The 27,898-nt window shown below is 42.4% G+C and overlaps 1 protein-coding gene across 1 annotated transcript in view; it reads left to right on the top strand.

Annotated features, from left to right (window-relative positions):
* Positions 1-27,898, top strand: part of LOC147011803 (uncharacterized) — a 136,053-nt gene that overhangs the window by 44,946 nt on the left and 63,209 nt on the right. The window contains exon 2 of the mRNA XM_085856992.1: positions 139-774. Within this exon, the coding sequence (XP_085713118.1) occupies positions 139-774 (636 nt within the window). The remainder of the gene's footprint in view (positions 1-138; positions 775-27,898) is intronic.

The following is a 27,898-nucleotide window of genomic DNA, read 5'->3' as shown; positions in this document are numbered from 1 at the left end:
ATATATATATATATATATATATATATATATATATATATATATATATATATATATATATATATATATACTATGGTTCACTTGGCTGTCTTGGGGTCTGTTCCTGGCTTACTTTGTTTCTGATCCGTTGTCTTTCCACAGCTTTGCAGCGCTCGTTTGATGATGACGACCCTGGTGCACCAGTACCGACTCTGCCACCTCGAGTTGTTCTCCCTCGTGGACCACTCGCCTCACTGGCTCGGTGGAAGCAAAGTCCGACATCATCCCTCTCGAGTTCAATGCACGCCTCACCACTCTCAGCCACTGGAGCTTACAGACCCAATATAGTGCAAGCTGGAGTGAATGTAGCGACTGGAGGCACTCGGCAGGGTAGCGTTGGATTTGGTATCGGAAGCAAGCCCTCTGCTAAAGGCGTTGGCATTGGTAGAGCTCCGTGGAGTGCCGGCGGTGTGCAACGAAGTACTTCCTGCGTAGGCCGAGGCATCTTTCTCCCGGAAACTGCAGAGTGGGGTAGTTCGGCTACAACCTCAATCAATCGCTCAGCCTCGTTCCAAGGACCCATAGCAAGCCTTCGGCCGAGTGGCATTGACGGTAGATCACGGCCAACGGTATCTAGCGTCAGTCCCACAATGCCACCACCTTTTCCAATTCCTGGCCAAGTCCCGTCGAGCCAGGGGACTGTTTCCGAAGGCAAGAAGGAAGGAAAAATTCTACCTGCTTCTACCAATCACGGACCAATGGTGGTGACTCAAAATCTGGAGGTTGCAACAAAACGTGGTAAGTCGAAAGTTATTACCGGTTATGATTTCCATTATTGCAGTGTAAACGATGCACAGCAAGAACGTAAGATGCGTGTTTCATTGACAGGAGAGGAGGGGATGGGAATGCAAGTTGGTGGAGTATTTTACACGTGATATTGGTTGAATCATGCGATTTTGAAGATTGTAGGATAAATCCAAACAGTGATTAATGAAGGGAAAGGCAATTGACGGGCAAGAAGCCAAGAGATTGATGGATTTGGAAAAATATATATATATATATATATATATATATATATATATATATATATATATATATATATATATATATATATATAAAACCTGGTTAAAAGATGGTGAGCGGAAAGTGGTGTTAAATCTCAAACTTCAGAAGAAGAAAACACTCAGGCTTTTTATGAACGTGAGGTCACAAAGGAACGGCTACATAACATCTGCAAGGAGGTCATTTGGTGAAAGTTTACTCGGTGGAGGGAGTTTGAGCAAAGTCGATCATGCCACTTGCTCAGTGTGTGTTCTCAGAGGTCTCTACTGGCAGAAGTGAATTTAGATCCTGACATTGGGGCTATTAATCCTCAGAGAGGAGAATCCACCCGTTGTACCTCCATCATGCGTCCGCGTCTATTCAAATCCCCGCGTGCCTTGGCTGGAAGCCAAGAAGGACCGCTGGAATACTCTAAGTGCCGATGGTTTCCACATCAAAAGGGTTCACCGGTTCAAATCCAGCCTCACGCCCTTTGACGGCTGCTGACGAATGCCTATCAGGCCGGTGGTTGAGCAGCTGCTAATATCTGGATGTTTAACTGCCGGCCGGCGTGGCATGTGCCTTTAATCTCGGGTCCATGCGAGCCTCCGATTGAGCGATTGCTTAAGTATAGGGCTGACTGTTGACTCGAGCACCTTCTCACATGAATAAGAACTGTTGTGGTTTTGAAATGTACCTGAGCTGCTGCCTTTGAAGTACTGACATGAGATTGTTCTGCAGGTATTTGAAAGATTGATCTATTTTGATTGGTATTTGCTTCTCAAATCACAAAGCAAATGAGATTTCACCTGTTTTGCCATTTTGTCTTTTCATCTGTAAAAAGCAAAGATACTTTTGGACAATCCCGAGTTATTCTGCAGCCATATCTAATATCTGTATGACTAATAATAATAATAATAATATATATATGTATATATAAATAAATTTCACATCAAGTTATTTAATAAACGAGATGCTTTTCCATTCCACATTGTACGAATGCATTTCTTAGACAGCAACATTCCTTGGAAGCTATTCCATGGCACAGGTGCAGGTGAAATAATTAGGACTGCGAGAGCAACCACACACACAGTGCGGAACTTGTCAAAAGATTAAAACAACTAGTTGCACGTATGTTAACACAGGGAACTACAGTTAGCAGATTAACACAAGTTTTGTTCACAATCATAAAACGACACCAAATAGAACTAGAGCAGCACTTGATGGAGTGAATACCTCTGCCAGGCTGAGAGATCTAGTTCTAGATCCAAACCTTAACCAAATTTTCTTTTTTGAAATATCATGCTATATATATATAATTTTTGTCACCGATCTCTCAACGGTGAAGAATCGTTTTTAAAATTCCAGTATCCGTATCCAGACGCATATCTTCACCAAAATCTAATCAATTCGTCCGTGTCATACAACCAAGCTGTCCAGCAAGTTTCGGCTGAATCGGTCGATAACTTTTTGAGATATCCTGCTCACAGACAGACAAACAAACAGACAGACGGACAAACAGGGGTGAAAACACAACGTTCGTCCACCTTCAGTGGCAGAGGTAATGACAACATTGATATGACTACATTATTAAACTGGAGAGTTCATAGAGTTCACCTTACCCTGAGCAGTCTTGAGAAAAACAACATGGGAAGGAAGGGTCTTTTAAACTCTTGTGTTGCGTTTTGCACTAAACAAACAGTGCTACATGCTGCCATATTTATCTGGAAGCTTAATCTCACAGTTGCTCGGCTCTCAGGGCATAAGACGGCATAAAATTTGTCCAAGTACTGCTAAACAGAAGGTTTTTAAAAGTGTGGAGAAGGCAATTTGTGTTCCACAGTGTTCAAGTATGTAATTCATTTGAAACAAGAAAAGTAGCAATCGGAGATTGCAATCCCTCACCGGGACTTGTTATGTAGTTTTATGTGGTGTTAGTGTAATTTTTTTTAATGGTGTATACGTACTGGTGTTACCTAATTAATAAGAGATAATTAAGAGACATAATTGTCTGTTTGTCTGTTTGTTAATTGCCGGAATCCTTCAGATTTTGGCAATTATGTTGGTCAGTTGTGTGTGTCATTCTGTGTCTGTCTGTCTGTCTGTCTGTTTGTTTGTTTGTGTGTTTGTTTACCCTGTAGCAGCCACACCATATCAGCGATCATGACCAAACTGGGTACAGACGTCGGCCATGGTCCAACTTAGACACTTGTCGTTTTTGGTGAATATAGGTCAAAGGTCAAGGTCAAGGTCACCGAAAAACCGAAATTCTTATTTTCGCAATAACGTCCCCTAAAATGGTCATATCGACTTCAAACCAAATCCAAAATGTGCATCTTCCAATTCTGCATCCAACCATATGTCTGATTGAGGTGTCACACCAACACCCTTCTTAGCGGTCGGGGGTCGAATGTCGGGGGGGGGGGTCAAAACGTTCAAATTGCGATAAAAACGCCATTTCAAGTCCGATTGACTTCCAAGTTATGATCATGACCAAACTAAGTGCTATAACTCATTAAACAGCAGAACTATCGACTTATGAGAACCAAATTGTTTTCCAGGTTTTTGTTTTTTCAGAGATCATGGAGATATGACAAAGTTATTCTGGCAATTCCTCGCTCAACGAGGAATTTCATTTGTATGTTTGTGTGCAGGATATCTCAAAAAGTTGTGGACGGATCTGTATGAAATTTTGTGGACAAGTTGGGTGTGTGACAAGGACGAACTGATTCGATTTTGATGAAGATCTGGATTCAAATCCGACAACTAGAATATTTAAAGTGATACTTCACTACAGAGAGATGGGGTCAAAAATGATAAATATCTTGATATCTCAAAAAGTTGTGGACGGATTCGGACGAAACTTGATGGACACGTTGGGTGTGTAACCACGACTAATTGATTTGATTTTGTTGCAGAATTATTACCTCCACCACCAAAGGTGGGCCAAGGTTATATTTTTTACCCCTGTCTGTCTGTCTGTCTGTCTGTCTCCCTGTTTGGTGTTTTTTTTTTGTCTGTGAGCAGGATATCTCAAAAGGTTGTGGATGGATTCGGGCGGAATTTGTTGGACAGATTTGGAGTGTCACAAGGACGAATTGATGAGATTTTGGTGTAGATCCCAATCCGGACATGAGAATTTTTTTTCATTCTCCAAGTACTTCTTCACCATTGAGAGATGGTGTCAAAAACTACACATATATCATGATATTTCAAAAAGTTGTGTATGGATTATGACAAAAGTAGGTGGATGAGTTGGTTTGGTGACGAGAACAAGCCGATCAGATGTTGGTTCAGGTACGGATTCAGATCCAAACTATCAGTGGGATACAAAACGTAAACTGTTCAGCCTGGCGGAGGGATGTGCTCCACTGATCTGTTATAGTTAATCTCACCCCAAAAGGTATGCAAGACGATTGCAATGCTCCTGTGTGTGTGTGTGTGTGTGTGTGTGTGTGTGTGTGTGTGTGTGTGTGTGTGTGTGTGTGTGTGTGTGTGTGTGTGTGTGTGTGTGCACGTGTGTGTGTACATGTGTGTATATATGTGCGATAGATACCTGTTTGTTTTTAACTGTTGAAATTTTCTCACTATAATATGCTCACCACTATTGAAACCTGGGCTGTCTCTGTTTCATAATGTTTTCAACCTGATATTCTATCTGGCTGGAAGGATAGCCTCCGGAGCAGTGTTTCTCAACCTTCTTTGTCCCACGCCCCACTTTGATTTTCAAACAAATCGTACGCCCCACCATGATTGGAGACACTACTGTATATACTACATATGTACTCAAGAGGATTTATTAAAACTTTATTGCAAATTTTATTCAATTGTTCCTCACTTCAATGGGAGTCCTGCCCTTGATGCTGGCTGCAGATTTGTTTGATTCGAGGAACCAATTTTGTCAGTTTCAGCCTTAAATCACCACGGTTCGTGATTTCCAGTCGATTTCTCTTTGCTTGTAGCAAATCGGTAACAACACTAAATCCACATTCGACTAAATAAGATGATGGAAAATTTATCAATACTTCCCTTGCCAAAGTAGTCGAGTTTGGGTATTTTCTCTCTCCTCAGACAGCCACATCATGGTTCCTTTGATCTTGAAAAGAGTTTTCACAGACTCATCTTGTTGCAACTCGCATAACTCCTCTTGGTATTGCTCTGGTACTTCAGATAAATCCACCAGAAATGGCTGAGTCAACCAAGAAGGGAACTCGTAGCAAAGCTATGGAAGCGATCATACATCGATTCATTAATTCTGAATCCTCATGCCCCACCAAAATATTGCCGCGCCCCACCTTGAGAAACACTGGGTTAGAGCTATGCATATTCACATCTGAGCTGTCTAGCCTGGGTTCAAATCTCGAGCTGGCTATAAACTATCATCCTGGTGTTTTGCAGGCAGGGCAATGGATCATTGTGCGTGTCATCCCTCTGGTGGAGGTTAAACCGGATATCCCATCTGGCAGCATTAGTTGGTGGACGTTAAAGATCCTATGGTGTCTTTGTGAAAAGTAGGCGAGGTATCACCGGCATCCTGGCCAAATTCCAAATTACTGCTCCAACCTACAGTTGGGTAAGGGTGGGGTGGGGGTGGGGGGCACTGCAACAGCAGCAAAGTTGCACCCCTGTTTGAACCAATGCTCACACGCAGCCCTATCTATACTCCATATGACCGATGATGATAAACTCAGATTATCCTGTGATGATCATGAGTGAGTAATGGTTCAGGCGAGGTTGATTGGGGCTTAGTCTGGAGGATTGAGTGGAAGCAAGTTGTGCAACTTAGCCAGGCAAGGCCTGAAATTTTCACCAAGTGTGACTCGGGCTGATTTTGTGAGCAAATAAACGATTTGCTCATCCCTTCCCTTGTGACACGGACCACTGCAGGCTGCTTTTATTTTTTCAGGCACATGCTATTGCTTTTGGCTATGGAGACTGAGTGAACACGATGGGGAAGAATACTAACGGAAACAGGGCTGGGGTGGGGGAGTGGATGGGTGGCGTTGGGGTGTGAGCTATTGTAAATTAGAGAATCGAGATGTTCTGAAGATCAAAAGCATATACTGGCTGGAAATCGTATTAAAAATGCTTTTACATCATTTATCATTCCTCTTGGGATTTAAGATGTGACTGTGGAACTTGCCTTCAGGTATCAGTGTCACGTGACTATTGTTCTTATTAAACCTCAGCAAAAGAATAGGATGATATACTTGACTCGAAGCCAAGATTTGGAATTTTTGTTTTGCCGGTCCTTGGCTCAAGCTCAGGACGTTAATACTCGAATGCACTCGGGAGTGTAACACACTCAGTTTCAGGGTGTGCGGCCTTGGATTATAGCTTGGACTTGAGGCGTCATGATATGGACGAGCACGTTGATTCTTGGGAGCTTGGACTTGTGAACTTTGCTTAGGAATTGCGATGCATCACTTCTAAGTCACAAAGGAGTTCTGTCGTGATTTGAAGCTGAACACTGTATTCATAAATCACGACCCCCTGTTGTTTCTCATCCAAACGTCACCCGTTCTCCTGTTAGGATGCCATTTTATAAAGCACTACGGCTCATTATACGGCAGTTAAACAACCTGTTCGTTATTTAACACCTGAAACAGGCCTCTTCGCTCACTCTTTAAACATGCATGTGGCTTTGTGTCATGCAAGGCATGTTGAAAAATGTATAAGAACAAGATACTCGTGATATAGTCCAAGAAATACCAAAAGTATGATGACGCATATATACTGTACATATATATATATATATATATATATATATATATATATATATATATATATATATATATATATATATATATATATATATATATATACATACAAGCTGGTAGGCAGTGATGGGTCGCCGAGCAGGAGGTAAAGTATTCCATATATCACAAAAACCGGAATATATTTGATAGAGCATCACCTGTAGATCATTCGTGCCGAATTTCATAACCCTACGTGGGATAATGGCTTTCGGAATTGATTTTGTGTGAACGGTACCGATTTTGAAGGTTTTTCGGTTGTTGCTGGGGAACCAAAGCATCCCTAGCAACCATCACAATTTCCAAAGCACTTGGTCATAAGATGTACCTACCACCCGAGTTTGGTCAAAATCGGCCCACGTTTACTACCAATTATGCTGATGACAAACGAACAAACATCCAAACAAGCAGTCATAGACTGGTACTTCCGAAATCCTCAACTTGACCTCTGACCTTGTCTAATAAAAGCTGTCTCTCGAGAAGATAGCGACGCAAACCAGAAGTTTCTACGATGATTCTGTACAAAACCATCAAAAATCGAATGTTTGACCTCACCGTGACCTTGACCTTTGACCAATTTTGACCAAAATCTAATCAGCGCGAGCAATCACTCTCCTGAATCACGTGGTGTAGTTTGGCATTGGTAGCTTCTTCCGTTCTCGAGTTATCATGCCTACAAACAAACACACAAACACACAAACAGAGGACGGAAGTCATCAATATACTTACGAAATCTTTAGATTTCGTAAGTAACAAACAAACACAATTATAGACAATAAGGGTCACCTATTTCGGCGACCCTATATATATATATATCGTGGATCCATTCGCTATGCTTGCCTCTCCACACATCATTGCAGACATTGACGTTACAGATTTGCTGTGTTGGCATGATTGACACCAATCATAATACAAACATTTCTTCTCGATAAATTTATTTGTAATATTGGTGAAATTATATTTATTTGAAATTTATTTGCAACATAAAAAGGTCTGGTCAACAAAAATGGTCAAGGGTCTAAGCTGTCTAATGCGTCTGAAGGGTGTAAGGGGTTTAAATGGTGTTGAGGTCCTCAGGCTCTTTTTGGTCTTTCAGGCACTTTGGGGTCTTTTGGGTCCTTGGGAACTTTTGGGTCTTCAGGGTCTTTTGGTTAGTTCGGGTCTTTTAGGTCCCTAGGGAACGGGTCCCGAGGAAAGACTTTTGGGTTTTTTGGGTCCTCGGGGTATTTTGGGACATTTGGTACGTCTGGGTCTTTTGGGGTCTTAAACGGTCTTAAACGGTCTTCAATGGTCGAAGGGGCCTCAGCAGTCTAAAGGATTGAAACATACATTCTAATAGTATGTAATTAATCGACATATAGTCTTCAAGGCTTCACCGACCACCTCACAGACCAGGCTTTTCATAATATATATGTGTATATATATATATATATATATATATATATATATATATATATATATATATATATATATATATATATGTGTGTGTATATATATATATATATATATATATATATATATATATATATATATATATATATATACACACATATATTTTCATACTAATTGACACTACTACTACTTCTTTGTCAGCCCCAATTAATGCCACCCTTTGGTGGGATTGGGGAGTGAAAGCTTTTTACCCAAGTCTTTCATGAACTGGCCGGCCAGGCATAACATTCTTCTAAATTTGATTTGAGTGTGAATTTGTCCTTTTGCAGGGTGCCGGCGATAGCTCGCCTACTTTCGAAAGACATTGCATGATCTTTAACATCCGCCTTCTAATTACGACTGATGGGCCCTCAGCTTAGCATCTATCCAAGGGATGAGGTCGTGCCCTGCCGACGAATAAACAATCCGACATTTTTTTTTAGCAAGGTCGGGAATCGAACCTAGACGGGATATTAAGGCAAGAGCGCTACCTTCGCACGATTCTGTTGGGCCAATGGCACTCTTAAGTATTCAAAATTAAATGGAGAGTGAGATGGAGCCTCTGCCTTGCCGGAAAGGTGAAGCCAAACACAAAATTGGATTCAAACTCATGACTACATAACCCCGAGATCACAGAGTTAAGAACGGGCCTTGAGCTTATTATATACGTATTCATGAACAAAGGAGCTGTCTAGCCTATCCCTTATATGATCCCTCCTCTCTCCACATTTTCACATCCAACAATCCTGAGAACTTCAGCTCTTCACTGCAGCTCGGTGGTTCGAGTACAGTAAGTCCATTGACTGCACAGTGGGATGGTCCACTGCATGGTATTCGTGCCCAAAGTTTCAACACTTTGAGTTTCCATAAGGCCTTATGCACCTGTCCCTTCCAACTTGGAACAGTCTGTACAGCAATTAAAGCCAAATTTTTGTTTTGTAAGCATAATGACAATCATGCCTGGTATTGGCTTCACAGTTAAGGTGGCTAGCTTGGAACCTTAGGGTCCTGAGTTTGAGCCTTGTCGACTGTTGCGTGAACACACCAGGTGGGGTTCGCTCAGCCTGTCACCCTTTCAAGGTCAGCGAAGTGAGTACCAGCGTACTGGGTGGTGACCGGTCCAGGATTGCACTCCTTGCCAATGAAACTGCTTCGGCAACAATTTGTGACTTACGGTGCGAAAGCAATGGTATTATATTAGTAATGACAATCATACATTTATGTACTCGTAATATCAGTATCTGGTGGGATTAAGAGGAGACTTTTTTTTTTAAAACAATGCAATACTTTCCCTAACCCAACCACAAACAAAGTTTGAGATCTGTCCATCAAGATATGCTTAAGGACCTCATTACACAGTAGGAATAGGTCATAAATCGAGGTCAACTCAATGGGTTATGTCTTGCGACTCCCTTTGGTTACGGACGTAGAAAACATATCATTCTGCAAGTAAAGTACCATGAGACCCGAAGCAAGTGGCAGTCATCTTGAACTTCATGTGCACCACAACGCGGAGCATTTTCATATCATTTACCATTATATTCTGAGCTTCACAAAAGAAACCTCGAGACACATAATACCGCACACCCAACGATGTCACGGTGGAGAGAGGATGACGCTCTTTCGTCCTCTCGGCCTTTTGTGTAAGGCCTCAGTAGAGAAGAAGGCCTGTTCATTGAAAGTTAATTTTAAGCTCAGAAATAAGACCCAGAACCGTTCCAAAAGCAACAAGAGGCTTTCCGGAGGAGAAGCTCGTCCTGTTCCCCGCAAGCTGTCTTTGCTCAAAATCTTGCAAGCAACAACGGTTTATCCGGCAACGAGATCTTCTCCGCACCATTGATGGGGTCTTGCTTGCGTAAAAGACTAAACATACGGAGTCCTAAGAGACTTTGTATCTGTAAGAAGCGCAGCCCGTGAAGATGGAACATGAAGGACGGGGATGACTTTCCCTCGAGTTCATGCATCACCTGGGTTGAGACTATAAAGGTTCTAAAAATGGTTCTTCGGGGTATGCTCATGTAAATGCCTCATGCGTGTCTCGAGTCAATTTGCCATGCAAGTCCCATTTTGAAATATCTCTTAACACCAAGTAAGGTTTTTTTGTTACCAAACAGCATTTTTCAGAGGTAGCGCGCTTGCCTTTGAGATATCGAGTAAGGGGTTTGAATGCCAATCGGACTGCAAACTGTTGCATTGGTTCTTTGCAGATAGGGCTTTCCCTCACAAAAGTGTGCCGTCCTCGCATGGACGTTAAGCCGGGTGTCCATCCTGATTGCATTGGCTGGTGGCTGTAAAATATCTCACGATGTCTTTTGGAAGGAACGGGCGAGTTATCGACGGCATCCTGAAACAAATTAAATAATCCTACCAAATCACCTCCAATCGAATGTCAGACCTGGGTAGCCAAGTAATTGATCCTGCAAGAAAGTAGGAATAATTGGGGCCCTTAAAGGTAATAGTAATAGTAGTCGTCGTAGTAGAAGGAGTAGGAGTAGTAGTAATATTGCATTCTTACTTCCATGGGTTCAATCAGACAGTGCACCGTCACCTCATGTAATGACTACACCCCCAATCGTTTCCACCTCCAGTAAGCAATAACTCTACCTTCACCGGACCATCTAACTCGCAGGTTTATGTGTTTCCCACCCCTTCCTATAAACCCCACTCTCTCCTCTTTTCCTGTTCATTCATTCCCTAACTTGTGGTGTCCATATGTAGCATCAAATCCCACTGTCAGTTTATCCAAACACTGGGAGTCCCACTGTCAGCCTTTTCCCTTTTTGTCCTCAGTTACCTCCCTCTTCCACGAGACTCGATCTTGTATTAAAGACTAATAGTAGTGTATTGGACTAATTGAGACTAATAGTAGTGGGCTGAAGAGTGACCTGATTTAGTGTTAAATCCTTCAAAAATAAAAATTGCAGCACGTACCGTAAAATTATATTCACATCGAATAGATGTGTTTGGCTCATTTGGATGTGTTTGGAAAAACCCCACCTGGTGAGATATGTAAGACAGCAAGTGAACAGTCAGTTCTTGAAGTTGATGTGTTGGATGCAGGAGAAATGGGCAGGAGTAAAGACCTGAGCGACTTTCACAAGGGCCAAATTGTTATGGCCAGACGACTGGGTCAGAGCATCTCTGAAATGGCAAGGCTTGTGAGGTGCTCCCGGTCAGCAGTGGTGAGTACCTACCGATAGTGGTCCGAAGAGGGACAAACCACAAACCGGCGACAAGGTGTTGGGCGCCCAAAGCTCATCGATGCGCGAGGGCTACGAAGACTATCCCATCTGGTCCGCACCGACAGAAGGTCTACTGTGGCACAAGTCACAAGAAATTTTAATGGTGGTCACAGGAGGAACGTTTCACAATCCACAGTGCATCACATCCTGCTGCACATGGGGCTGTGTAACCACAGACTGGTCAGAGTGTCCATGATGTTCACTGTCCACCATTGAAAGTGCCTACAATGGGCACGTGAGCGTCGGAACTGGACCGTGGAGCAGTGGAAGAAGGTCGCCTGGTCCGATGAGTCCCGTTTTCTTTTAGATCACGTGGATGACCGTGTACATGTGCGCCATTTACCTGGGGAAGTGATGGCACCAGGATGCACTGTGGGAAGACGACAAGCCGGTGGAGGGAGTGTGATGCTCTGGGCAACTTTCTGCTGGGAAACCCTGGGTCCGGTCATTCATGTGGACGTCAATTTGACACGTGTCACCTTCCGAAACATCATTGCAGACCAGGTGCACCCCTTCATTGCAATGGTGATGATGGCAGTGCTTCATCCCTGATGGCAGTGGCCTCTTTCAGCAGGATAAAGCGCCCTGCCACACTGCACACATTGTTCGGGAATGGTTTGAGGAACATTATGAAGTGTTCACGGTGTTGTCCTGGCCTCCAAATTCTCCTGATCTCAATCCGATGGAGCAACTGTGGGATGTGCTGGACCGGCAAGTCCGATCCACGGCGGCTCCACCTCAACTTACAGGACTTGAAGGATCTGCTGCTAATGTTTTGGTGCCAGATACCACAGGGCACCTTCAGGGGTCTTGTGGAGTCCATGCCTCGGCGGGTCGGCGCTGTTTTGGCGGCACATGGAGGACCAACAGCATATTCGGCAGGTGGTCATAATGGTTTGGCTCATTGGTGTATGTGTGTGCGTGTGTGTGTGTGTGTGTGTGTGTGTGTGTGTGTGTGCGTTGTGTGTTAGTTCTCACACGAGCCTCGACAAAGTATACAAAAAAAAAATTGCACTCTTTCGTGTAAATTCCAAAAATTATGTTAAAAAGACAATTTCATTTTCAGTTTTTGTACGAGCAATGGTAAGTTAAAATATCGCAGAAGTGAGTTACTGAAGACGCATATACAGCGCATGTGCAAAAGGCCTTGTTATCATTCATATGTCATTTCAAAAGTCCTGTATTTCTGGAGAGGCACCTATATCTTGGTGAGTCACTAATTGTCTGTGAAACATCACATGCATAATACCAGAATGGAACTCGGTAGAGCGCATACCTCCGCCATGCACGAGAACATATTGGATCCAATACATTTTTAAAATATCATTTTTGGCCCGATCTCTCAATGGTGAATTATCACTTTAAAAATTAAACAATTCTCGTCTCCAGATCCGGATTTGGATCTTCACCAAAATCTAACCAGTTCGTCCTTGTGACACACCCAACCTGTCCACAAAATCTCATCCAGATCCGTCCACAACTTTTTGAGGTATCCTGCACATAAACAACCAAAGAAAGAAAGAAGAAAAAGACGTCGTGCAGAGTTCGACACTTGCAAAATCCACCCCTCCCCCCCCTCACCCCACCCCATCCCTCTCCAAAGGTTGACTTGGATACATCAAATTGTCCATTTCATGAAGATTAAAATTTACATTATTAATCAAAGTTCAGGTCAATTGTGTGAAAATTGATTATTTTTCAGATTGAAATTGATTATTTTAGAAGTTTGATCTGGAGTTGACCTTTGACCTTTGAACTTTTGACCTCAAAAAAATAGCTGCTTTCCAAATTCAGCGATGTACTTTGCAATTCCTGCTTAATCTTAAAGTCAATCGGATGAAAATTGACAATTTTTCAAATAAAATTTGATGATTTTTAGAAGTTTGACCTCGAGTTGACCTTTGACCTTTTGACCTCAAAAATAGTTGGTTTTTCCCAATTCAGTGACATAACATGCAAATATTGCTCAAATGTCAAGTCAATCGGATAAAAAATGACGATATTAGAAATTTGACCTCAAGATGACCTTTTACCTCAAAATCAATTGGCTTCTCCCTTATGACAAACTCTACCATGTGGCGAAGTTTCGTGAAGGTTGGTTTAAAATTGTGACCTGTAGGCGACAAACAGACAAACAAACAGACAAACAAGCCGGTAGGCGACATGGGTGGTCGCTACATAATTGCATACTAGTCATACAGTTTTTGATGGATCGGGCTGAAAATTTTTGACAAAGAGGTTGATTATAGTGCGCATAAAAGCCTGGAAGCCGATTTTTGATTTTCGAAAAAATAATTTTTTTAGGATTTTTGAAATATTTCAAAGTCCCGTTGCTAGGCAACGGTGGTGTCCATAGCAACGGTGCTCAAAAGCATACAACTCGATCCTGGTATGAACCTACCAGTCAAGTTTCATCAAAATCGGTTGACTCCTCTGGCCTCCAGAGCTGTCCATTACATACAAAGAGACATACAGTACAAGCCGGTAGGCGACATGGGTGGTCGCTACATAATTGCATACTAGTCATACAGTTTTTGACGGATCGGGCTGAAAATTTTTGAGAAAGAGGTTGATTATCGTGCGCATAAAATCCTGGAAGATGATTTTTGATTTTCGAAAAAATTAATTTTTTAGGATTTTTCAAATATTTCAAAGTCCCGTTGCTAGGCAACGGTGGTGTCCCTAGCAACGGTGCTCAAAAGCATAGAACTACATCCGGGTATGAACCAACCTGTCAAGTGTCATCGAAAGCAGTTGACTCCTGTCCTCCAGAGCTGTCCATTACAAACATACAAACATACATACAGACAGACGGAAAAAGTGAAAATAAGGGTACTCTCGCGACCACCCAACAGACAGATGGAAAAAGTGAAAATAAGGGTACGCTTGCGACCACCCAACAAACAAACATACAGAGAGATGGAAAAACTGAGAGTAAGGGTAGTCTAGCAGCGACCACCCAACAGACAAACAATCAGACAGACAGACAGTCAGAATACCAAAATCGACTGACCAATATATTTGAAAAATCTTCGATTTTGCAAGCAACAAACATACAGAAAGGGGTGAAAACATCACCTCCTTCACCTTCGATAGCAGAGGTAATGACAGCCAATCAGGGACCTCCAACAACAAGATATGGCTGGCATGACAGATATTGTTGTGAAATGCACTCATTAATTGCCTTTGCTCTTTAATCAGACAAGGATGTTAAATTGAAAAAATAAAAATCAATGAGCAGGCAGAGTAATTGTCATTTTTGAAGTTTGAGTTTAGTTTTTCTTTAAGCCGATATATATATATATATATATATATATATATATATATATATATATATATATATATATATATATATATATATATATATATATATATATATATATATATTGTTATTTTAATTATAATAGTCATAACAAGTCTGGAGACGGCAATGGTTCACGAGCGGTATTTGACGATGTAGATTGTTTCAGAAGTCAAGGATGAGACAATGTGATAATGTTTGACCAAGTTATAAAAATGATCAACATGATGTGGTTCGAGTGACAGGTTATTAGCTGCAAAATGTCGAAAACCCGGTTACGTTCAACAACTTTAAAAATTTGACCTTTGCATAACCTTTAAAGGTCACAAAACAATGTTGTGGACATTAAATAAGGAAACAGGATACGTGCTATAGCTTATTGGAGTTAGTTCGTCGAATAAGGTCGAAAACCCGCTTCGATTCCCACAACTTTGAAAATTTGACCTTTGTGACCTTTAAAGGTCAAAGGTCAAGGATTATGACCTTTGGTGCAAAACCTCCTCTGGAACATTCCAGGAACAATATAACATCAAAAAAGCTATATGGCATTTCACACTCCTCGGATTATCCATAATTTGATGAAATCAGCGTACAAACAAACTTGAAGGGGGCGCCACGGGCAAGGTGTTCGAGATAGAGAAAAATGGTTTCAAGACTTTAGGTGGGGAATGACCTCAAAATTATGCATAAAAAATATTGTCATCCTAGCTCTCAAAGTTTGGGCGGTCATATGATTTTTATGTAAAAATTCTAAATTTTCTAAGTTCGTGACCTTGTGACCTTGACCTTGGAACGAATAGCAACGGTTCTCATTTGCACACAACTCGGTCATGGTATGAACCTACCAACCAAGTTTCATCGAAATCGCCATTGTATTGACTGAAATCACCATTTTGAATACTGATAATAAGGGTAGAACAAATCTGAATTTTTTTTTTTTCGACTCGATTGACCAAATTGTCACATTGTCACAGAATACCAAAATCGACTGACCCATATATTTGAAAAATCTTCAATTTTGCAAGTTACAAACATACAGAAAGGGGTGAAAACATCACCTCCTTCACCTTCGATGGCAGAGGTAATGACAGCCAATCAGGGACCTCCAACAACAAGATGTGGCTGCCATGACAGATATTGTTGTGAAATGAACTCATTAATTGCCTTTGCTCTTTAATCAGACAAGGATGTTCAATTGAAAAAATAAAAATCAATGAGCAGGCATAGTAGTTGTCAGTTTTGAAGTTTGAGTTTGGTTTTTCTTTAAGCCGATATATATATATATATATATATATATATATATATATATATATATATATATATATATATATATATATATATATATATATTTTGTTATTTTAATTATAATGCTCATAAAAAGCTGAACACTGGTGGATGGAAGCACTTACATATCGACAATGAAATTGAAAGGAACAGACCGTCCTGAGATGGTTCAGGAAACAGGGTAATCCAGAATAGAAAAAGATCATGGGTATTACGGGAGGTGGTGTTACATGTTTGATGAGTTACAATTTTAGACTGTGTGGCAGATCCAGATTTGACAAACAAAGGACGCTAATTCCACTTGCATAAATAAAGCAACACAAAAGAGTGAACAGGAGGAGAATGCTTCCATTTGAGGAGTGGGTTACTTGATGAAGTCTCCCTGCAGTGTGCAGGTATGGAAGGGGGGGAATGGAGGTGGCGTATGACCAAGTGAACATGAGACTTGAGGTGAGACGAGAGGCTATAAGACACTGAGAGTCTACTGACCAGCCCGTGGAAAGGGAGAGGGCGAAATCCTGCACCTCAGTTTTACAGATGGTAATTATCAACGATACCCAACGCTTTAGCCTGACCGGGAAAGTTATGTGGGAAATTGAGTTCTTGCTCACAATGAAGAGCTTGGATCCATCTCAACCCCTTCAATTGACATGACAGAGCGATTTACTTGGTAGTACTATTCAACTCGCATATTCTGCATCAAAGTTGCTTCATCTACACTAGATATCTATATTGCGATTTAATCTGTACTTCGGGATACATTTTCCCAAATGACCTTATTTGTTGGCATGTATGCAGGGCAGCACAGCCACAGCCGGACGTCTTCAAAAGGACGGTGTTCCAACGTGGAGCTGCCTCCCACACCTCCTCAAGAGAATGGCACTTGTCCATGAATTTAACTCCGCTGGTAATCAAATGCAGAACTCATGAGCAGGCCACCAAGTGAATTCCGTTACCCGAAAGTATTTTGTGCTTTGAAGCATTTGGAGCGAAGTAATGGCCGCTAATCGACCCACATGGTTCTCAACTCCTCCTAGTTCAAACAGGCTGTGATAATGATACCGGAGGAGGAGAAAGGGACTTGGATTTATCCCAATGTCCAGGCTGCTGTTGTATGATCTATTAAACTGAAGGGACCACAGATTAAATAAGCACAAGTGACGTGAAAGCAAACGACGGTGTCCCGGTGGCCATTGATGATGTTTTGTGCCGCCATTTATCGTACTTGGATGGTGTGGTGCGTTTTCCCATGCCACTCTGCACGTGCACACTTTGGCAGGGCTGTGTTATCACAGGCCCGTGTTTATTTTCCGAAGCACAGGCGACGATAGCCTGAAGCGTGGAGCCCTGTTTTGCCAGTGTTAAGCTCAAAGATCTCGGCCCGAAGGAGCAGAACCCTGTACGGTGGAGCGCCAGCACCGCCACGCGCTGCCAGCTGGCCGCCCACCGTGAGGACTCTCCCAGGCCCGAGTGACACAGAGTGTCGCCACCATACCCGAGCACTGCGACAAGAATGCGATTTCACATTTATTCATTTCTGCCACTTTAGCTCTTCGTCCCACTCAATCAGCCATTATAAAGGGGACGCAAGGGCCAAAAGACTGGGTGATAAAGGAGATAGCAAGAGATAGTTCAAAACAACTGGATCATTATTCATTCCTCTCAATGTGTCCTTGGCCGTCCACCATTGTTTCATTCACACGGGTCTCATCAACACGGCTGCCATAGTTGAATAAAAAAGGAAGTTTTTTCAAGAAGGGGTTAAAGAAATAAGGGAGATTTTTGTGGAATCACCACCACAAGCATGCCTCGGTGTAACATGTGCCATGTTATGTCGGAGGATAAACTAATGCAGCTGTCTTTTGTACTTTCCTTTCCTTCCATCCTTTCTACTTCCACTAAAAGGATACTGACATTATCCCAGCTTGTTTTTGCTTCTCCATGGTTTGGATGAGATGGGATAAGGGAAAGTCATACAGATTGTTTGCAGCAGGATAACATATAGAGTGAGAACACGCGGTTGGTTCTTCAGGAGTGACATGCCAACGAAGGGCGAAACAAAGCAGGTTACCGGTGCTGGAGGGGTCGGCCCAAAAGCAATGTGTTTTCCATCAGCACTCCATGGCTTTTGGCAAGGCCTGCAACATGTGTTTCCTTTAGCAAGGATCCCAGCTCCTTTGTTTATTTCCGCTGCCCGTTTCAGGGTCCTGCAGCCCGGGTGTCTCTCTGAGAGTTTCCCCAATTCTGGTCGATGGTACGTTCTGAACTGGCACAGTTGGAAACCCTTAGTGGGAATTTTCTTTCTGTCCAGTGGGATCTTCGCTCTGCTATGTTCCCTTTTGAATCTCTTCAACATGGCTTTACCCTTTCATTTTCTTCTTCTACTCCCGCCTGTCCCACCCCTTCCTCTTATATAATTGTTTCCTATGACCCTTTCACAAATTTATCAAAATTCTGTTGATTTATTTTATTCGAAGTTGGTAGTTGAAGTTAATTATTGAAAAAAAAACTCCTTTCTTCTTCAATGTATTCTTTCAAATCGCTCCTTCCTGCTTTTCCTCTTCTTCAACCTTTTCTCCTCTTCTTGTTGTCTTTGTGGAACTGCAACTCTCATGTGTACACCTTTCCTTCTCCAGCATCTCGGCTTGTTCTTCAACATGTAATTTGTTCTTGCAACACCATGAGGCACCTGCTCATATCTCTGGCATATTCTGGATCAAAATCCACGGATGCTCGAGGTTTTCATCATTGAACAGAGCAGTTGCCATTTGAGCATGATTAAAAAAAGCATTTAACAACCTCATTATTATGGCTTCAGGCAGTCCGAAGTTTGATCAAGGTGTGGAATTCCACAAGTGGGAAAGGAAGGAGGTGGGTTGTGCAGGTAGATTGTAACGTGAGATTACGGGAGGGAAACAAAGATCACACGGAAAGAACAGCAGGTGATGTTTTCCACTGCTGGCTATACGCAGGTAACACAGAAGAATTGGAGTGAGAACGAAGAAGTGTGGCTTGAAAACTGCAGGTCTGTATTAATAGTTTCTTGACGAGACAATACGAGGCCTCTTTCAATACTTACATCAATGTGCCATCTCATTAAGACATGTACGTTTTAACTCTTTGATTACAAGTTGCAATAAGAAGGGAAAACAAGAAACAAAGGGTAGCCAAGGCAATTGCGGCAACCTGACCACCGAGCATACAAGATTAACTTTACCCGGCACAAGATGGTTTGTGATCTGCCATCTGAGGCTTTCATCGCTTTCTTCTCCTCTTTCAATGAAGGATAGCGAGTGATCTGCTCAGAGAAAACAAGGCCTTTAATGATTGAACGTCCCATGGTAAGGTCACACAGAGCTGGACCTTTATGCATATTAATGTGTCACCTTGGGAAGTTCAGTCCTTGCTGTTGAAATATGATGTGTATAGTCACTGGCCTGTGTGGCTTGAATCTCATAAATGGATCACCATTTTCTACGGTTAACTCATCTCAACTATGCAGTCACCTGTCTTATGTGGCCAATAGGTTAGCATTGCCTTTGGCCACATTATACATATTTTCTTACAGTGTGTTAATCAGTTTACTGAGTCCCATCTTCGTCTAATTCCCATCTTAGTTCCATTCCATTGTCATAATCATCTTACTGACTCCCACATTCATCCCGCTCCTGTCTTCGTCCCATCTGGAATGACCAGTGTGAGACCGTTCCTTCGTGTAAACTGTGCAACAGACTTGTGGAGATGACGATGGTCCTTTTAAAGATATAGTTACATTGATAGAGAGATGCTGATTTTTTTTATAGATGAATAAATTTGCAAAAGTCACTTACAGTAACAACTAGTCCAAACACATACATTATTGTTGCTATTTATCACAAAACAAAAGCAATTCTAAAATCTGAGTCAACTAATGAAGAACCCATCCTTATGGAAGGGATAATGGAATGGATTCCCATAAGGGAATGAATCCCTTATGGAAGGGATTCCCCCAGCATTGGCAGATTTTAGTATGACTTGTAATACCGACTACCACCAGGTGGTGCTATATGATACATATTTACAGAGAGAAATTGGGACCCAATCCCCACACTGAACTTCCACCCCCTCCTCCCCGCCCACCCATCCCTGGCTATGAATTTTTTTTACCGTCTAAACCCTTCCCGTACACACCCACAGTACAGCAACCACATTTCAACTCATTCTGTGCAGCAGCGCATATAAGTCAAACAAACACACAAACAAATACACAATTACACAAACAAACAAACACACAAAGAAATGTACAAAGACATACACAAATACACAAACACGAAAAAAAATCATACACCACACAATGAAATACATAAACAAACAAACGCACAAACAAGGAAACAAATGAAAATGCTCATTGAGCAAGGAATTGCCTTCCAAAGGAGCAAGGAAAGACTTCAACTTTGTCATATCTCCATGATCTCTGAAAAAACAAAAATCTGGAAATCAATTTGGTTCTTAGAAGTCGATAGTTCTACTGTTTAATGAGTTATCGCACTTAGTTTGGTCATGATCATAACTTGGAAGTCAATCAGACTTGAAATGGCGTTTTTATCGCAATTTGAAAGTTTTGACCCGACCCCCCTGACATTCGACCCCCGAGCGCTAAGAAGGGTGTTGGTGTGACACCCCAATGAGACATATGGTTGGATGCAGTATTGGAAGATGCACATTTTGGATTTGGTTTGAAGTCAATACGACCATTTTAGCGGAAGTTATTGCGAAAATAAGAATTTCGGTTTTTCGGTGACCTTGACCTTGACCTTTGACCTAGATTCACCAAAAACGACAAGTGTCTAAGTTGGACCATGGCTGACGTCTGTACCCAGTTTGGTCATGATCGCTGAAACGGTGTGTGGCTGCTACAGGGTAAAAAACACACAGACAGACAGACAGACACACACACACACAGAATGACACACATAACCGACCAACATAATTGCCGAAATCTGAAGGATTCCGGCAATTAACAAACAAACAAATGAAAAATCACTCATATAGTGACACTTGGTAAAACAGAACAAAGTAGAACGGCACTCGGTGGAGCACATACATCCGCCAGGCTGAATGTGTTCATGTTTTGCATCCCACTGATGGGCTGGGTCTTAACCAAAATCGAATCTGCTTATTCTTGTCACCTAACCAACTCATCCACCTAGTTTTATCATAACTCATCCACAACTTTGTGAGATATCATGATATATATATATATATATATATATATATATATATATATATATATATATATCTATATATATATATATATATATATATATATATATACATATATATATATATATATATATATATATATATATATATATATATATATATATAGTTTTTTGCCCTATCTCTCAATACTAGAAATTAGGCCCATGTTGACCTTTTGACCTTAAAAATAATCGGGGGTTGAGTTAATCTGATATGCAAATCCTGTTCAAATTTCCAGTCAATCGGATGAAAATTAAGGATTTCAGAAATTGCCCCTAAATTGTTGACCTTTGGTCTATGTTGACCTTTTGACATATACTGACGTCAAAAATAATTGGTGGTTGTATTCAGTGAGCCGATGTGAAAACCCAGTTCAAATTTCAAGTCAATCGGATGAAAATTGAGGATTTTAGAAATTCGAACCAGAGAGTTGGTGTCAAAGCCACCCAATGCTCGTCTGTTTATACATCTATCGTTTTTAAAAGACTAGTCTAATAATATTTTTTATAAAGCATTGCAGTGAAGTCGGATCCAAATAATTTTAAAGCAATATATGTATTTGTATATTGTAATCAGTAAACTAGTACACATATTTAATGAATGGCAAGCGTCTAGTATAAACAGCTGAGCATTGGGTGGCTTTGACACCATCTTAGGTTGAAATTAAATTTTTTTTTAAATCATTTGTTAATTTCAACTTGACTACACCAATAGTATACCCCAAAGGAACCTCCATGCGAAATATCAGCATCCTAGTATACATATTAAATGAATGACAAGCTTCTAAAAAATAACTTGCACCAAAAACTTTAACGTTGATGTGCTACATAAAAGGTAAGTTCAAAACAGGTCAAAAATTTAAAACATTCGAAATTATTTTTTAATTTCAACTTCACTACACCAATAATATACCCCCAAAGGAACCTCCATGCCAAATATCAGCATCCTCGTACACATATTAAATGAATGGCAAGCTTCTAAATAACTTGCACCAAAAACTTTAACATTTTCACGCTGACGCTCACGCCGGGGGTATCGCTATAGCTCTCTGTTCTTCGAACATGCGAGCTAAAAAGAGGATTTTAGAAATTCGAAAAAGTTGTTGACCTTTGGCCTATGATGACCTTTTCACCCATTGACCTAAAAATATATACGATTCTGTCAGATCACTAACTCCACCATTTGGTGAAGGTTCGTGAAGATCGGTTTAAAATTGTGACCTGCAGGCGATTAAAGGTGAGCGGACAGACAAACAAACGAAAGTGATCGACATACCTATCAAAATATAAAAACTTGCCAAGTAGCAAACAGACAGACAAGACAGGGGTGAAAATGTAACTTCCATCCACCTTCGGTAGTGGAAGTAATTAGCTGAAAATGATATTGTGAAAGATTAATATGAAAACGTGTTAATGAAAGTAATAAATAAAAATATAAATCAATAATTTCATTGTTCTTGAAACTTTATCATTAATTAAGAAAAATAACATCATATTAACATTTTGATAACTGTGCTACAGATGAATAAATACAGTATTTACTTATTTACCAAAAGCCTGATCCCTATTTTGCCAAGTATTTTGCCAATATTGCCATGATCTTTCCTGGGAAAGCCAGATTTCCAACCTGGCCTCTCCGGTTCCAGGTTTGGAGCGTCGACAGGTCTCATTCGGGGCTCTCTGCTGACAATCTCAAAGTTAAGTTTCCGGTCGTTATCTGTCCCATTTTAACTGTTTATTCTCTCACTTACATGTTACTGTGTGTTCCTGGTTCGGTTTTGTTTCAAAAATCGTGCTATTTTGTGAGATTTTGTCGACTTTGTCTTACCGGACGCTTGAGGCCTACCCTTGAAGCTTTAGGCCAACCGGTTCCCCTCGGTGTATGATCGTGTTTTGTTTTTTCTCCCCATTACCTTCAATTTCTATCTTCCCCACTTTCCTAACGTCCCCCATCCCTCCAAACTATATCACTCTATTTCTTATCTTAAATAAAAAAAAAACGCTACCTTTCTCCTTCCTCACTCACGACTCTCGATTCTTCTTCTTCTTCTTCTTCCTCACCTTCTTCTTCTTCATCTCTTCTTCTTCTCTTCTTCTTCCTTGATTTTTTGACAACACTTCCATGACCTAATCTGTTGAAAACTCTCTCAAACATGAATAATAAAAATAAAAACGATCTCTTATAATGCTTCATCTTCCTCTTTCACACGTGTGGTACTCTTTACTGTATCATAATGCACTACTCTTCTATTATTTAAACAGATTGCTCTGAATTCGACCTCTCCTTCATACCTTGCCAAAAAAATCCAACTGTTACAGCGTTTCTTCTCTCATTTCTCTGAATTTGCCTCTATTGCATCCATCAAGAAACGTGTTTAATCGCATCTCTGACCTAAAACTTAAAAAAAAACCCAGTTTGCTATGAATGTTCGCTTTCCATCAACCATTCTTTTTTTCCAACTTCAGTGCCAACTCACCCCTCTCACCCCTCACTCTCAAAGCAACCATCCCACTCTTCTCCGTCCAAACCTCCCTCTCACCTCTCTCAAAAACTCCCCCTTCACCTTTCTCCCACCATTCATCCCCCTCGCTCATCCTTCTCAAAGTTGCCCCCCTCCCATCCACAAAGCTGCCTCCTTCCACTGCCCTCTCACCTCCATCTCCTCACTCCACCTCCTCAAATCCTCAACTGCCTTCTTCCCCTCTCTTGTCCCCCTCTCCCCCAGTACCACAGAGCCTTTTCTCCTCCTCATCCGGCCCCCTCCCCTAGCTATTCTGCAATCCCCCACACTCTTTCAACAACACTCCTTACCTCCCGCCCTCGTCCCTTGTCCTACCCTCCCCCCCCCCCACCCCCTGCACCCAAAGCCTCCCTCCATCCCTCTTCATTAAAAGTGTGGACCTCAAATATCTGGGGCCTTTGCTCAAACCTTTCAGATCTTTCCATTCAGGTTGCTACTGACAAACCAGACATAATCTGCCGAACAGAAACTTTCCTCCCCCAAGATGTGTCTGACTCCCAAGTATCTCTCCCTGGTTACTCCCTCCTCCGGTATGACAGACCTGAGCCTCGCCCTGCTGGAGGAGTTGCTCTCTTCATCAAAGACTCTATTCCTCACTCTCCATGCACTGCCCTCACTCCCCCACACCCCACACCCCCAGGAATACCTCTGGCTACGGCTTCCCCTCCACACCAACCTCATGTTTATATGTGTTCTGTACCGTCCACCTAACAGTGATGACTCCATCGACACCTCACTATCCAAAAACATGGCCCAACTTCTATCTTCTCATCCAAACTCTCTCTTCCTCATATGTGGCGACTTCAATTGTCATTATGCCAGTTGGCGAGGTGTGGGTACCTCTCTCACCTGTCATGGCACCTCAGCAAAAGCTTTCTGCCACTCATTGGGACTGACTCAATTGGTCAACTTCCCGACTTGGATCTCAACCAATGGTACTCCATCTCTTCTGGATCTGATTTTGACAAATTTCCCTGACAATATCTGCTGCTCTTCCCCTGCTCCAATTGGTTCTTCTGACCACGTCCTTGTCAAAGTGGACATCTCTCTGGCTATTATCAGAGAACCACCTCACCGCCGTCGAGTCTGGCATTTCACTCAAGCCAACTGGCAGGGTCTCCAAGCAGCCATTAAACTTATAGTCTGGTCTCCTATCGCTACTTTCTCCAACATCAACTCATCCTGGGAATTCTTTCAAAGAAACTTGCTCTCCCTCATGCACAGATTTATCCCCTCTCGTGTTCAGTTCTCTTACCCTTCCTCCCGCCCTTGGTTTACTGAAGCTTGTGGCGAGGCAGTTGTCCTGAAACAACTTGCCTTTGCCTCATGGAAAGCAAACCCAACTGATGGTAATCTCAGTTCCTTCCATAAAGCTCGGAACAAGTGTGTATCTACCCTCAGGAGAGCCAGAAAACAACATCTTTCTAAGCTCAAGTCTAAACTTTCAAACCTCTCTCCCTCCTCAAAATCCTGGTGGCATCTAATGAAATCTGTTTCTGGTGTTTGTTCCCCCTCCATCCCCTCCCTTACCTCAAATGGCCGCAATGCTGATACCGCACATGAAAAGGCTGAATGCCTAAACTCGGTGTTTGCAGCTAAATCTTGTGTCCGAAACCCATCACTTTCTCTACCCACCTTACCCAGTCACACCCAATTGTCCCTGGACTCTGTGTCCTTTTCTCCTGACAAGGTGGAGAGCTTGCTGTCAAACCTCGACTCAGATTCTGCAACCGGTCCAGACGGCATCAGCCCACGTGTCCTCAAACCCTGCTCTTCTGCTTTTGCTCACCCTCTCTCTGTTCTATTCACCCTCTCGTTTGCTCAAGGTCATCTGCCATCTGCTTGGAAATCAGCAAACATCACTGTCCTGCACAAAAAAGGTATAAAAACAGATCCCTGCAACTACAGACCAATCAGCCTTCTCCCAATCATCAGCAAGGTTATGGAATCCATCATCGCTTCAGACATCAAATCCTTCCTCTTCTCCAATGGCTTGATTTCCGATCATCAATTTGGTTTCAGACCAGGTCACTCTACCCTGGATATGCTGCTTCTGCTCTCCCAACAATGGATGCAGGTTCTAAATGCCAGACATTAAATCCGAGCCATATCCCTGGACATATCATGTGCTTTTGACATGGTCTGGCACCCTGCCCTGCTCACCAAACTCTCTTCCCATGGTATCCAAGGCCATCTCCACTCATGGCTCGCAGACTTCCTCTCCTGTTGCAGTCACTGTGTGGCCCTAAATGGAGTTCTTTCATCCCCTCTTCCTGTCCAGGCTGGAGTTCCTCAAAGTAGCGTTCTGGGCCCCTTTCTTTTTCTGGTTTTCATCAATGATCTCTCCGACTCTCTGGAAAATCCTCTATATCTCTTTGCTGATGACACCACCCTCTGCCGTACCATCAGTCATCCTTCAGACCGGCAAGCAGCAGCTTCTTCGCTCACTGCAGATCTGGGTAAAATCACAAACTGGTCCAACACGTGGAACATGTCTTTCAATCCGGACAAATCTCACACTCTCACTATGTCTCTCCGAAAGGACCGTTTAGAACCCCCCCCCCCATCCACTTTCTCAACAATCCTCTGGAAGAAATCCTTTCTTTCAAGCTTATGGATCTCACTATCTGCCATGACCTTTCCTGGGAAAGCCACATTTCAATCCTCACCTCCAAACCCAGTCGCCGACTGGGAATCCTCCATCGTGCAAAGTCCTTCCTCGGCCCACCTGAGCTCCTGACCACTTACAAAGCTTTTGTCCACAGCCTGATGGAGTACTGCTCTCCCCTCTGGGCTGGTGCTCCTGCCTCCCACCTTTCTCGGCTTCACGCTGCAGAAACCAAGGCATTTCGGATCATTGGCATCTCCCGCAATGAGGCTGAGTCTTTCGGCCTCTCACTCAATCACCGCAGGTTGGTCGGTGGTCTTTCTGTCTTCTACCGTCTCCTCTCCAGCCTCGCCCCCCCTGCTCTCTCTGTGATTTGTCCCCACCACATTTCCGCAGGGCGCTCATGGTCCGCCAACAACCCCTTCTGGTAAAACTACCAAGATCACGAATCACTGCTCACCTTCACTCTTTCATTCCTCTTTTTTCCCGCCTTTGGAATAAACTCCCACATTCTCTTCAATCCCATTCTTCCCTCCAGACCTTCAAAACAGTTGTTCACATCCACCTCTTATCTTCTCCCATCCAAAACCATGATCTCCCCCCCCCCCCGTTAATCCACCCCAAACCCACCTCCTTCAAATTCCCTGCTTTCCTTCCTGAAAGTCCCTGTATTGTCCATCTTGTATACCCCATGTTCCCCGCCCAATCCCTCTCCCTTCCACAGATCTCCTAATGTCTCTATTCCCCAGTTTTGTCCTTCCCTCTCCCACCCCTCTTGTGTTTTTCCCCCCTTTTTGTGCATTGTGTGTTAGCTCTCATACGAGCCTCGACACGGTACACAAAAAATTAAAAGTTGACAACTTCCCCTATTACTACAACGACGACCACAACTGCTTTTCTGGTCGCACTTTCTTGTCTGGTCAGCTCGGAAACGTTTGGAGCCCAGGTCTTTCACAAACCGGCTGGCCAGGCCTGACATTTGACTGAAGGATGCAGGAATTTAATTTGTCTTTCTGTGCTGGCAATAACTCATCAACTCTTCGTGAAAGACAATTATTGGGATCTTCAACATCCACCAACGACCTCTCCTCGTTGGTGGATTCTGGCAGTTGGGTCCTCCATACTAATCTCCTTCATATGTATGGTGCACCCGTTGATGCTTCAGCCTCACTCCGAATGCAAAACACCAAGATGACAGTTTATAGTTGTGCCAGGATTCAAACCCAGACCACACAGCTTAAAAGCAAATGCGCATACCTCAAAACCATCCTGCCAACCCAATTTTACCAACTCGGGTAGTTCTTCAGTAAATTGAAGAAACAGTTGTGTTGTGATGCCGCTGGATTCCTGCTGCATAAAAAATATCGACGTTGTGTAATAAATGAACAATTGTTCCAAAATAAGTACGAAACCTGTTTTTGGAATGTAGAGGATATTGGGGTATTGCTGGTTGAGGGGGTTGGGAAGGATCACTGACACAATGGCAAACTGAGAGTC

This window comes from Eptatretus burgeri, chromosome 15 (assembly GCF_056783735.1).
Source record: "Eptatretus burgeri isolate ZD-2024b chromosome 15, Ebu_testis_v1, whole genome shotgun sequence".
Classification (NCBI taxonomy): domain Eukaryota; kingdom Metazoa; phylum Chordata; class Myxini; order Myxiniformes; family Myxinidae; genus Eptatretus; species Eptatretus burgeri.
Note: the sequence above shows the minus strand (reverse complement) of the source record. Positions and strands in the feature narration are given on the sequence as shown.